At 39.6% G+C, this 13,568-nt stretch overlaps 1 protein-coding gene across 1 annotated transcript in view; it reads left to right on the forward strand.

Moving 5' to 3' along the window:
* Window positions 1-12,485, forward strand: part of LOC113821717 (monocarboxylate transporter 13) — a 30,398-nt gene extending 17,913 nt beyond the window's left edge. Inside the window, exons 2-5 of the mRNA XM_070140903.1 lie at window positions 6,077-6,368; window positions 6,950-7,078; window positions 9,081-9,338; window positions 9,460-12,485. Of these exons, the coding sequence (XP_069997004.1) occupies window positions 6,224-6,368; window positions 6,950-7,078; window positions 9,081-9,338; window positions 9,460-10,769 (1,842 nt within the window). The 5' untranslated portion in view covers window positions 6,077-6,223 and the 3' untranslated portion in view covers window positions 10,770-12,485. The remainder of the gene's footprint in view (window positions 1-6,076; window positions 6,369-6,949; window positions 7,079-9,080; window positions 9,339-9,459) is intronic.
* Window positions 12,486-13,568: the final 1,083 nt, after the last annotated feature.

Consider the following 13,568-nt stretch of genomic DNA (forward strand, 5'->3'; position numbering starts at 1 on the left):
AGCATGTAGAAAAAATCGAAATACATTTGATAAAAAACGGCATAATTATCTAAGGAACATCAAAATAAGTGTATAAGGAGCATTCGAAATACGCTCCAAGGAACACACGAATAAAGTATGTAAAAGACATGCAAAAGAAGTGCGTACGAGAAATAAAAAGAATTCACACGAGCTTGACAGGAAGAAAATGAGACACAGCGAGTTGACATTGAGAGGTAAAACACGTCCTACAGGTGACTGCACTGCAAATCCGTTATGCAAAAGAAAGGAAGAAAGAAAGAAAGAAAGAAGAAAAAAACAGGAATTCAGTTTCGTGAGAAAATTTACCTCTTAGATGGCGTTATTATTCTTTTTTTTTTTTTTTTGATAGACAAAGGGAGTGATATTCATGGTAGTATTGAAGACGGTGATGATAATGGTGATGATTATGCTAGTGATGATTGTGGTAATAATGGTGATAACGTGGATTACTGGTATTTTAGTATTTGTGAATAGAATTAAGATAACAATGAAAACATGATAAATGATATTTGAAATGCAGATTGTAATGATAAGACTATCATGAACAACAATTTTTTTCTGTAAACTCTTTGTTCGTTCATACATTAGTTGTTTGTAGATAAAATGTTTGTTCATATATCAAATATAATTACAAAATACTTGGAATTCTGCCTTTTTTTTATCTAACTCAAATCATAATTAACAATAACAATCGCTGTCATCCTGAACAAGAAAATAAAAACAATACACACCAAACAGACAGAAAATGAATAGATAAACGAAGATTAAAAACCGGTATGTCAAACCAGACTCAACAGCTTTAAAAATAATCAGTGACACAAGCCCCTGGAAGCATGAACAAGCAAAATCCCGAAATATCTGATCACGTGTTCGGTGGGCATGGCTGAGGGCCGTGGCGGGGCACTCGACGGAGGCCAAAATAGCCATTGTCCTGCAGGCGCTGTGACGTCACACGCGGGACGTTTGCCGGGCATAAAACGTTCAGCATTTAAGCCGATCTCGATGGGTATCTGGATTTCCTCTCTCTCTCTCTGCTTTTCTCTCGTTCTGTCTCTCTTCTGGCTATCTATTTATTGATCAGTATCTATCTAACTGTCTGACTCTCACTCTCTCTCCCTCTCTGTCTCTCTCTCTCTCTCTCTCTCTCTCTCTCTCTCTCTCTCTCTCTCTCTCTCTCTCTCTCTCTCTCTCTCTCTCTATATATATATATATATATATATATATATATATATACATATATATATATTTCTCTCTCTTTCTCTCTCTCTCTCTCTATCTGCCTATATCTTTCTATATCTATCAACCTATCTGTCTATATCTATCTATCTATCTCTCGATATATCTACATATGCCCATGTGTGTGTATGTCCATACTCAGATGTTTATATAGACAATGCAATGCTGCTTAGGATAAAGTGTCGGACTTGCAACGAAACGAACCATGCGGCCCAGACGCCTGATAGAATTTCCTCAGATCTCTCATCCTCAATAGATCACGCTTTTCCTGTTACGCTGATATATTAGACAGCCTCCCATTGCCAAATTCCGGCTTAAAAAATATATATACAATACAGAATATAAATTCTCCGCCCTTCTTCCCTCCCCCCTCACCCCCAAAAAAAGAGAGAAAAAAATCAAACATCACATATTCTTTGGAGAAACGCGCATGTTTTCTTCCTTCCCGCCGTTACGACACCGAGCACACTGTAAACACGCGCTCACTGTTACATGGACAAACAGTAAGAAGTCTACCAACAGTCCTCTGGGAATGGCTCTTTTGACACTCCACCCCCTGGCTTTGATAACAGTGCACGTCTAGAGTTAAAAAAAACGATGTTATATAACTGCCACGGTAACTTGAGCGTAAGAACATCTGTTTCCTTGTATTATGAAGCACGTCGATCGCTCAGAGTCGCCAAGGGCCCAAGGCAGACGCTGTTCTTGCGACAAACTCATCGGCTAAAAAGGGATTAACACGATACTAGTTAAATGTCCCGCCCATTCGACCTTTGGAGACGCTGGAGATCCAAATAGAATGGGTTTCTGTTCGGTTGGTCACGTGACCTACTGTGGAAAATTACTAAGAGAGGAATGCTGAGAGAAAGGGAGAGAGAGAGAGAGAGAGAGAGGGAGAGAGAAAGAAAGAGAGAAAGAGAGAAAGAAAGAGAGAAAGAAAGAGAGAATGAGAGAGAGAGAGAGAGAGAGAGAGAGAGAGAGAGAGAGAGAGAGAGAGAGAGAGAGAGAGAGAGAGGGAGAAGGAGAGGCAGAGAGAGAGAGAGAGAGGGAGAGGGAGAGGGAGAGGGAGAGGGAGAGGGAGAGGGTGAGGGCGAGGGCGAGGGAGAGGGAGAGGGAGAGGGAGAGGGAGAAGGAGAGAGGGAGGAGAGAGAGAGAGAGAGAGAGAGAGAGAGAGAGAGAGAGAGAGAGAGAGAGAAGAGAGAGAGAAGAGAGAGAGAGAGAGAGAGAGAGAGAGAGAGAGAGAGAGAGGAGAGAGAGTGAGAGAGAGAGAAGAGAGAGAGAGAGGAGAGAGGAGAAAGGAGAAAGAGAGAGAGAGAGAGAGAGAGAGAGAGAGAGAGAGAGAGAGAGAGAGAGAGAGAGAGAGAGAGAGAGAGAGAGAGAGAGAGAGAGAGAGAGAGAGAGAGAGAGAGAGAGAGAGAGAGAGAGAGAGAGAGAGAGAGAGAGAGAGAGAGAGAGAGAGAGAAAGAGAAAGAGAGAGAGAAAAAAAAATCTTCAAATTATATCTGTTATCTAATAAGATAATCAATCCTATCTAATAAAAAAAATATAAGGAAGTTACTTCATAAGATGTATTGATAACAAAGTAATTGTCAGCATGGAGACAGACGGGCAGACAGACATATAGACATACGGACAGACAAACAAGCAGACGGACAGACAAACAAGCAGACGGACAGACAAACAAGCAGACGGACAGACAGGCGGACGATTAGACAGACAGACAGTCGCACAGACACACAGCCAATCAAACAGACAGGCAGAAGAACAGACAGACGGACAGACAAGCAAACAGAAAGACACAGAGAGGAATGCTCAAATGTGAACAAGTGACGAGTGATAAATGGTTTACTAAGCAACAAAATCTTTAGCAATTCGTTTGACAACAGAAAACGTACGATTTTTAAAACCCAAATTTACAATTTACTTGCTGTCTCCTCTTTACGAATTCCAAGACACTTGCGTTACACAAATTAAAACGCATTAACCCCAGTAATTAGACTTTTAACATGAAAAAAACAATGATAATAATTATAATGATAATAAGAGTAAAACGAGAGTAAAAATAGATAAAAATAATATCAGAATCTGCACTAAAATAACAATGTTGCAAAATTCATTGCGCATTCGGTGCCTCTTTTGGCATTTCTTGAGGCATTACGACATTACTTGAAGAAAACTTTACCTGATTTGTGTTTATAAAGAATATTTGTATTGCGGTTTCCTTGTAAATTCGCACGGTATGATTCTGATATGCAGATGAGGGCAGCAGCATAGCATACATGTTGTATGGGAAGGAATGAAAAGACTAAACAATATAATCAACAGTTAGGTGTGTAATAGAAAAAAAACAGTAAAGGATTTAGGATAAATGGAAATGATTCCGAATACTCAAGAATTAATCCCGATAAAAGCACCGGCATCGAAAAAGTATCAGATTATATACAACACACCAGCCTCATTAAAGATAAAATAAAATAAAATAAAAAACTTCGATGTTTATCCGTCCGCCTGCTTATCTGTTCGTGTGTCTATGTCTGATTGTCTGTCTGTCAGCTTGTCTGTCTATCCATCCGTCTGTCCATTTGTTCTGTATCTCTGTGCATCAACTTTGTAAAAAAATGCACTTTACCAAAAATGCCGCCAAAGATGTTCGGGCATAGTGAGTCACAATTCAATTTACCAATAATCTATAGCTGAACATTTCATTGCATGTTGTGCAGTGCTTGCTGATGCGTAATATAGTTATTGATTAGTAAGTCCTAATTACACACATACACAGGAGTTCGTCTAAAGCCATCAATATCACGAATGAGAAAGTGAGGACTTACTGTCACATCACCATAACTGCTAATGTCGTAGCAACATGGTAAGATCGCGCTGCTTATAGGTAGGTGGGTAGGTATAATGGTCTCTAATTCAGTTATTGCGTCCCACTATACTGTATGGCAGGTTCAGAGGAAACACCTCGTTTGCCACTTTATTTAATAGCGTCACGGCGTGAGTTTGCTGCGCTAGGTGGTATCTTGGTAGCGCGTCGAGGTCAGCTTTGCCGAGGGTGATGTCGGGAAGGTCCATGCGGGGCGTTGGGTCGATTCTGTCTCGAAGGGTAGTGCGGAGGGAACTGAGTGAGGCTTAGGTCAAGGTCGGGGCAGTTTAAGTATCCCTGACCGCGGGCGTGGCAAAGGCGTGGCGAAGGCGTGGGGCGAAAGCATGGCTTGGGTTCGGATGAGGCGACCATTGCGGACCACGTGGTATGCACCCACATGGTCTGCGAGATTGCAGGGCTATGCAGTATGCTATAGTAGATAGAGGAAGAGAGAGAGAGAGAGAGAGAGAGAGAGAGAGAGAGAGAGAGAGAGAGAGAGAGAGAGAGAGAGAGAGTGAGTGAGTGAGTGACAGAGAGAGAGAGACAGACAGACAGACAGAGATAGAGACAGAGACACAGAGAAAGAATGCCAGAGAAAGTGTGTATACTACCTCAGGATATGGTGCATGTTGTCAGGAACTGTGCGAACTCAGCGTGTCTAAATGTCTAAGAAAGCGAGTGTCACTACACAGCAAGGAGTGCGTTTCCCGGGTCAGTAGGAACATTCATAAGACCACAGAATGCGGGCAAAAGCGAAACGAGTCCTGATCATCATGATTTATTACTGTAGTAAAATATAGCGACTGAACAGCCGATTGAGTGGACTGGACGAATCCTGTCTCCCGTCTGAATTGGAAGTCTCAGGTGTGTAAGAAAAGTTGCGGCGACAATGGTGTCTCGTGAATAAAAGGGGCAGAGTTGATGAATAACTATGACGAGATTTGAATAACATGGTTCTCGTGCAGGATCGGAAAGTACAACTGGAGGTACGTCTGCCACGGGAGCCTCCCCTGTTTACGTTTTGCATCCGGACGACGTAGGGCTTGGAGGCGACGGTGGAGGGAAAACTTACGTAACTTAATCCAATGAACGATTGCATTTATACTTAAGAGACGATAGATTAGGCATTTAATACGCAAAACCAATACATCGATTATGCATGAACTATTAGGTGTTTCAACATTGTTAGTCTCCTTCGCAATGAGGTGGTAGATATCTTTATCATGACGAGAGAGAGAGAGAGAGAGAGAGAGAGAGAGAGAGAGAGAGAGAGAGAGAGAGAGAGAGAGAGAGAGAGAGAGAGAGAGAGAGAGAGAGAGAGAGAGTGGGGTGGGGTGGGGTGGGGGTGTTGTAGAGAAATAGACATATCTGAAATTATTTATAAATAGTAACTAATGATCGAAATAAGTTTAGGTAAAACATTAAATTGAATTCAACTATCGTGTTGTTTATTATTAACTGGAAAGCACTATCATCCTGTTAAGGCAATAATGTGCACGGCTCAGAGACTTAATAAAGTGGTATATGATGCCACAGAAGGTCAAAGCAATCGGTTATTCTGGACACGTGTCCTAAATATGCGAGGCGAAAGTATGAACTAGACATGCACAAAGGAAAGATATATGAATAAGAAAAAAATAAGCAATAATTACAAAAGAAACGTATGTCAATTTCGTTGAGCACCTGCGAAGTATTTTTGTACTTTATTTCTCCCTCTTTTTTATCGATCTAATGTTCTTTTATCATACTCTCCTAGATTACTACATACAAACAAGACCCTCTTTTCGTGCCTCACATTTCGCCAAAGACTCATTTAATATTCCTTGACGGTAAACAAGTCCTCCCGAATTAGACCACGCAGTTTGTGATGTTTCAATCGTTTCCATATTCATAAAATCGTGTCTGCCGTTATGACATTTGACACAGATAACCCACTTGTGTCACTCGTTGCAGCATGAAAGCCCACTGCTGCTATTTCCGCGACCGAGCCACATCTTAATAAAAAGTCACCCAAACGCGCAGGAACTTCTTGAGGCAACTGTATCAACGCTCTCGCTCCCTCTGTCCTCCAGGTCGAGCCAACCGGAGGGACGCCCTGCCATGGCGCCTCAGACGAAGATTATCGAGGGCGGGGGAGAGGCGTCATCGGCAGAAAAGCGAGCTCCTCTGCAAGAATCCGAAGGGCTTCTTGACCCGCGACGCCAGAGCTTGAGGAAAACTCAGGAGGTGGAGTTTCACAGCTTGGGTAAGCCATTTGTTTACTCTTTCAGTGCTGTGTACGTTGGCTGTATAATGGTTACATTTTTGATGGGTATAGGAAATTAAAAATGTTTCTTTCTCTTCATAGATATCTGTCCAAACACCAGGTAAATGCAAGGGCTCAAAATATATACACAAGTGCTTTTATATTTGTGTGTATGCATTTAGCTGCGTAGAATTGCTCAGGATAATTAGAATGACTGAAACGCCACTGACCTTGACGCACTGCAATGTTTACATTCCCATTGATCAGAGACGGAATTTGAATGTCTGTCATAATTCTAGTTGTTACCATTAAGTGAAATTTGTCACACTGCGAAGTAAGTCTTTTGAAACAGAATAGGTACGCTATAGATAAGAACACGTTACGTTTTGATTGAGTGCATATAGCACAGAGCTCGTAGGCCTACCTTATGTAGGTCGAATCACACTATCCCCATTTTTACTCATTGATGACGTCATGAGTGTTAGACGAAAGAAAAAGTATTCCGACTTAATGATCATTTAACTAATCTTCAATCCCAAAATCCCTTTTCCTCTTTAATCCCCAAATCTTATTACTTCCAGAGTCAAGAGGCGATCCCGCGCCTCCCGCCGCCCTTGGGAAGCACCGCCGCGGCCGCAGCCCAGACATCGACCGCGGGTGGGCGTGGGTGGTGTTTGTGGCGGCCTATCTGTACTTCTTCGTTTCGTCAGGTTAGATAATTTTCTTTACGTAATTCATTTTAAGGTAATATATGCGCTGATTGATGAAATTTCAGGTCTTTTATCGCCGTTGTCCTGTTTTTTGTTCAATTTATTCCATCCATCATTCTTTTGTGCAATCTTGTAAACAACCCGAGATGTCATTATATATTCTTAAAGGCAAAGCAAAGAACAGCATGATCTTCAGAATACACGTCTGAGAGAAAAATTCATGATCACGAGCCAGTGAAGATCAAATACAAGTCACCGCTGCAAATGTTCAAAACGGTAGTTAGACTCATTCTTTATACGAGCATGTGGTTTATTATACTATGATAATGGGATGATGATAAACACTGCACACTATATCAGACCCCGCTTATTACTAATGGGCCTAATGAGCCTGTTTATAATTGGCCTCAGGCATGAAAGCAAATGGCGAGCCAGTCTTACCATGGTATTTGTAACATATGTTCGAAAGTTTCTTTAGAGTATTATGCGTTACTCTATTCCTCCGCAGAATATAAATATCTAGAAGGAACTCATATCACTCCATTACTGCGAATTGAAGCAATCTTGTGAAAACGGATATTGTTTAGCCGCCGACAGCTGTTGCTTTTTATGGCTAGTTGACTTACAGCTATAAAGTGACATTGTTATCTTTTATGTGCAGATGCAGACTGATGGATAGGAAGCATCCAGAGATTTATTGCCAAGGTCATCAATTTTAAAAGTTACATAAGAAATCATATGCATATATATATATATATATATATATATATATATATATATATATATATATATATATATATATATATATACGTATATATATCTATTTATTTATATTATTTATGTGTATATACAAATACAACATACATATATATGGATACATATACATGCAAACACACACACACACACACACTTACACACTCACACACTCTCTCTGACACACACAGACACATATATACGTATATATATATATATATATATATATATATATATATATATATATATATATACATATTATATATATACACAAATATATATACATGTATACAGAAAACCCTCGTTTTTCGCTCGGGTTACGTTTCAAAAAGAACCCGTGATAGGTGAAATCCGTGAAGTAGTAACCTTTATTTTTTTTACAATTATTATACAATGAAATACTCTACTATACATTGAAACCAAAGAACAAAACCTTTTTACAGGCCCAAGCATTTATTTAACAAATAAAAGTACTGTATAAACGTTTTTTACAAATACCTACTGTACTGTAAAAAAAATAATTTTAATCATCAATACGAACTGAAGGCTTCATGGGTTTTAGAGAAAATTTACAAACTTAAATTTGACAAGCTGTATTACGTACATGTACATATTGAACCGTTACGTTATTGACACACAGGTAGAGAAGAAGCGGAGAGACAATTTAGCCAATCAGAATGCAGAACACAAAGCACAATGCAATTCCGCGAAGCAGCGAGGACGTGAAAGGTGAACCGCGTTATAGCGAGGGTTCACTGTACTTATATACTTGTATATACATACATAGATAGATGTACATATATATATATATATATATATATATATATATATATATATATATATACGTGTGTGTGTGTGTGTGTTTGTGTGTGTGTGTGTGTATGTGTGCACATATATATATATATATATATATATATATATATATATATATATATATATATGTATGTATACACACACACACACACACACACACACACACACACACATATATATATATATATATATATATATATATATATATATATATATATATATATATATATATATACACATACATATACATATATACACACACACACATACTCACATATAATATATATAGGTATGTTTATGTGTATACACACACGTGCACATATATATATGTGTGTGTGTATGTATGTTTGTATTTGTATATATACACATAAAACTACTAATACTAACAACAAAAATAATAAAAGTGAGACTCGACCCGTCTGTCCATCCCTCCCAGGCATGTACTACTCGTTCAGCGTCTTCTTCGTGGAGCTCCTGAACACCTTCAACGAGTCTCGAGGCAAGACCGGCTGGGTGTACTCGACCAACTCCGCCGTGCACATGTTCTCGGGGCCCATCGCCGGCTGGGTCGTCATGAAGTGGGGCCCCCGCGTCGCCGTCATGCTCGGGGGCCTCCTAGCTGGTCTCGGCAACTTCATGACCGCCTTCGCCCCGAGCTTGGACGTCATCTTCTTCACACACGGCTTTGTGAACGGTGAGGAGGGTTTCTGTTGGTCGTCTCACGTGGAGTATGACTGAATGCTGGCAATTCTGTCTTGAACTTTGTACTGAGGACATTCATAGGGTTTTTAAAATTCGATTTTGTTCCTTTCTAGCTTTAGGAACGAGTCTCAACTTTTCTGGCTGGGTAGTAGGACTCTCCAGGTTCTTCGAGCAGCGCCACGCCCTTGCCGTAGGTCTCGCGATGTCCGGCTCGGGATGCGGAGTGTTCTTCCTCGGTCCACTCATGGAGAAGTTCGTGCGCGAGCTGGGATGGAGAGGCGCCATGCTCATCTGCGCGGGATTGTCTCTGAATCTGTGTGTCTTCGGCGCTACGATCTACAGTAAGCTCCGACCTCCTCCCCTAGCGGATGATAAGGCTTCGACTGAAAGCGTAGAGCTCGTTGTTGATCAGATATGCATCCCGGACAAGGAAATGGACGACTTGTTGCCGGAGAGTGAGGAAATGTTCGACTATGATGACGTCGGTGACTCCCAAGAGAACTGGCGTAGTAAGAAGCCTCTGCCGGAAACCCTGGCGATGCCTTCCCTTGTAGCGGCTGGGAGTATATGGTCCCTGGCAGAGTCGCGACGCGAGGAGACACGCCACAACAGGCTTCGTAATATGGTAATGTCTGCCAAGAAACAGTTTGGAAGCAATCGCAGTAACGATTCCGTATCAGGCAAGGAAAATCGAGAAAACACGAAGGGAGAAATGAGGCGTTTATTCTGTTCCCCCACATTCTGGTTGCTTGAGGCTTCTTGCTTCCTCAGCTTCCTAGCAACCACGACTGTGTTCGCCGTGTTTCTAGACTGGACGAAATGGGCCGGGCTCTCTGCCGCCTTCTCCCAGGCTCTCGCTGGCAGCGGCGCCGGGGACATGGTGGGCAGGATGCTGGCCGGGGCGTTCATGGGCTGCAGCATTCCGCCTCTCCTGCTGTTCAGCGCCATCCAGCTCTTCTTGGGACTCGCTGTCGGTGGCGCAGCCTTGGCGACCTCCCACGGAGAGCTAATAGCTGCGATGGTAGGCTTCGGCATTGCGTGTGGCCTGCAGAGTGTCCTGTACGCCCTCATGCCATCGCAGATGAGTTCTGGCGTAGGGGTGGCAAGGGTCCTAGGCTACCTCCTGCTGGTCACAGGAGCTGGAGCCTTATCGGGGCCGCCCATCGCTGGAGCTCTCGTGGATCTCACCAACTCATACACGTCTGTTTTGATACTGTGTGCTGCCGCTCCTGCCGGGGCTGCGGTCCTAAATCTCGCTGCATATTTCACCTCTCGCTTCAGTTCCACGTCCATCATGAATACAAGGTCATCATCGTCTACCAACACCAAGTCATCGTCAACAACCATAAGTAATCTGACAACTGATGACCCTCTGGGCCCACCAGTGTCTCAAAGTTTCTGCAAGAAAGAATCGAATGTATAGATACCTCTCTCAAACGGAAAAAAAACGAAAATGTGATATTCATGTTTCCCGTGCATGTCAGAAGATAACCTTAAAAGTTCATAATGCACTTTCATTCACTATACTTCATTTCAGCACATAGTTCGCGCATTTCTAGTTTCCCCACTTATAAAGGTCGTGAAAATTTTACGCACCCAAGTTAACACAAGCACGATGACTCTATTGATAGATCTTAGATCAGATGAATGAAATGATTATCAGCGTTTTATTGTGGTTGTTATTCATATTCATGAAATGATAAAAATAATAATGGCAATGATACCAGTGATGATGACAATAACAATAATAATAATGAATATTATTACTATTACTGGTATTATCAATAATGCTGATAATGCAGTTACTATTATATTTTTGTTATCATTATCATTGCCATTATCATTACTTTTATTAATATCATCATTGTTTTACTATTTCAGTATAATCATTATGATCATTGTGAATAATCTAATTATTTTTGCTATTATCTAAATCATCATCATTATTGCCATTACATTGTTGTTGTTATTGTCTCTATCGTTGGTGTTATTATTATTACAGTCATGATATTTAACATTTTCATTATTATTTTATTGTTATTATCGTTATCATTAATAGTATTAATGATGATGATAATAATAATAATAATGATAGTAATGATAATGATAATAATACTGATGCTAATGATAATAATGATAATAGTAATGATAATCATCATTGTTATCATTATGATTATTATCATCATTATTATCCTTATCGTTATAACTATCATTATTATTATTGTCATCATTATTATGATTATCTTTATTATCAACATTTCGTTACTGTTATCTAATATTGTTGATGTTATTATTACCATTAATATTCTTATTATCATTATCATTATTATTACAATCATTATTATTACAATCATCATTACTATCATCTTTATCATTATCAATATTATCATAATCATTATTATTATTGATATCACGATTAGCATATCATATCACTATCATTATTTTCATTACCATTATTGTTAGTGTTGTTAATAATGGCAGTTACAGGAGCAGAGCTGAATAAGAACGAAATCACTGAGTGAATGTTGCGCTGAGCATAATGGAATCTGCATGTTCTAGTAATAGTTATAGTAGCAGTAGTAGCAGCAGTAGTAGTAGATGTAGTAGTGGTAGTATTAGTAATAGTAGAAGAATAAGGAGTAACAGTAACTGCAGCAGTAGTATCATTAAATTATCCTCATTATCACCACCGTCACTATTAGCACTACTATTATGTTTTTCACTGGCATTGGCTTTGGCACTGCTCCCGAATGCGCGTATGACCTTCTCCTTGGCCAACTCGGGAACCAACTTCAGATTCGGAATATACGTTAAATAATTTGATGTTTTTTTATGTTTAATCATAATGTATCGCTTTAGAATCGCATGGAAATGTAAAAAAAAGGAATCATTCCAGTCTCGATTTTCCTTAGTATATCATGTATTTCATTTGTATTCAGTGTATTCTCAATGGTCATAAAAAAAAGTTGACTGGTTGGGTATACTTTCATTATGTGTATTTAAGCTGTATATGAAATGTAAATATATTTTGCTAAATTTTAGAGGTATTTTATTTTGTATATGGGGATGCTGATACGATCTCTTTGTTACAGCAATCGTGAATGTAAATTGAACTGTATCAATAAAGATTACATATTCCTATTGTGTTTTGCCAACAATAACTACTTCTTGAGCAAGATTTTAAAAGATATCATTGATGAATATAGATGCCTCTTTATTTGCAAAACTTTAGGGTCTGTAGGAAAACATGAACTAAGAAAAGAAAACATGATATGAACCCTAAACTATAAGAAAAGCAAAAATTCAGTGTTCTCTTAACTTTTCGAAACTTAAATAACTATATGTCAATAGCCATTGATGTCCAAAGTTGAAGAGTGGCGGGGGAAGGGGGATCACACACACACATACAGATCCACACGCACACGCACACATACAAACGCACACACACATACAAACATAAAAATACACCCCCACACAAACACACATAAGCACATACACCCCCCCGACACACACACACGCACATAGACATTCACATATTAGCACAAGAACACTGTCTGGAGGTAGCCACTGCACAACTATAAGATTTAACTTTGTGAAATGACAGTTAGAAGTTTTCTGACAGAAACAATAAAACTGCATAAAGGTGTTCATATTCAGGACAACCGTCTCTACAATTAAGAAATAAAAGAGAAAAGATAGAAACTATAGAAATAACTCTGGAACTGATACGTCGTCTTTGTTCTATCTGAATTGTACTAAATATTTAGACACGGATTGTCTGACTGTGTTAAGTATTAGAAAGAAAGAGAGGGAGGGGCACACACACACACACACACACACACACACACACACACACACACACACACACACACACACACACACACACACACACACACACACACACACACACACACACACACACGCACATACACACACATATCTCTCTCTCTCTCTCTCTCTCTCTCTCTCTCTCTCTATATATATATATATATATATATATATATATATATATATATATATATATATATATATATATATATATATATGTGTGTGTGTGTGTGATAGAGAGAGAAAGAGAAAGAGAGAGAGAGAGAGAGGGTGTGTGTGTAAACGTGGTGGTTGTGCAATATAATATTTAGAGCAGTTACCGTAATAAATTGTACATTTTCTTTCGTACAATTACTTGTTTTTTAAGGGTAACTAAAGATTACATGGAACTCCC

Source organism: Penaeus vannamei, chromosome 3 (genome assembly GCF_042767895.1).
Source record: "Penaeus vannamei isolate JL-2024 chromosome 3, ASM4276789v1, whole genome shotgun sequence".
NCBI lineage: Eukaryota > Metazoa > Arthropoda > Malacostraca > Decapoda > Penaeidae > Penaeus > Penaeus vannamei.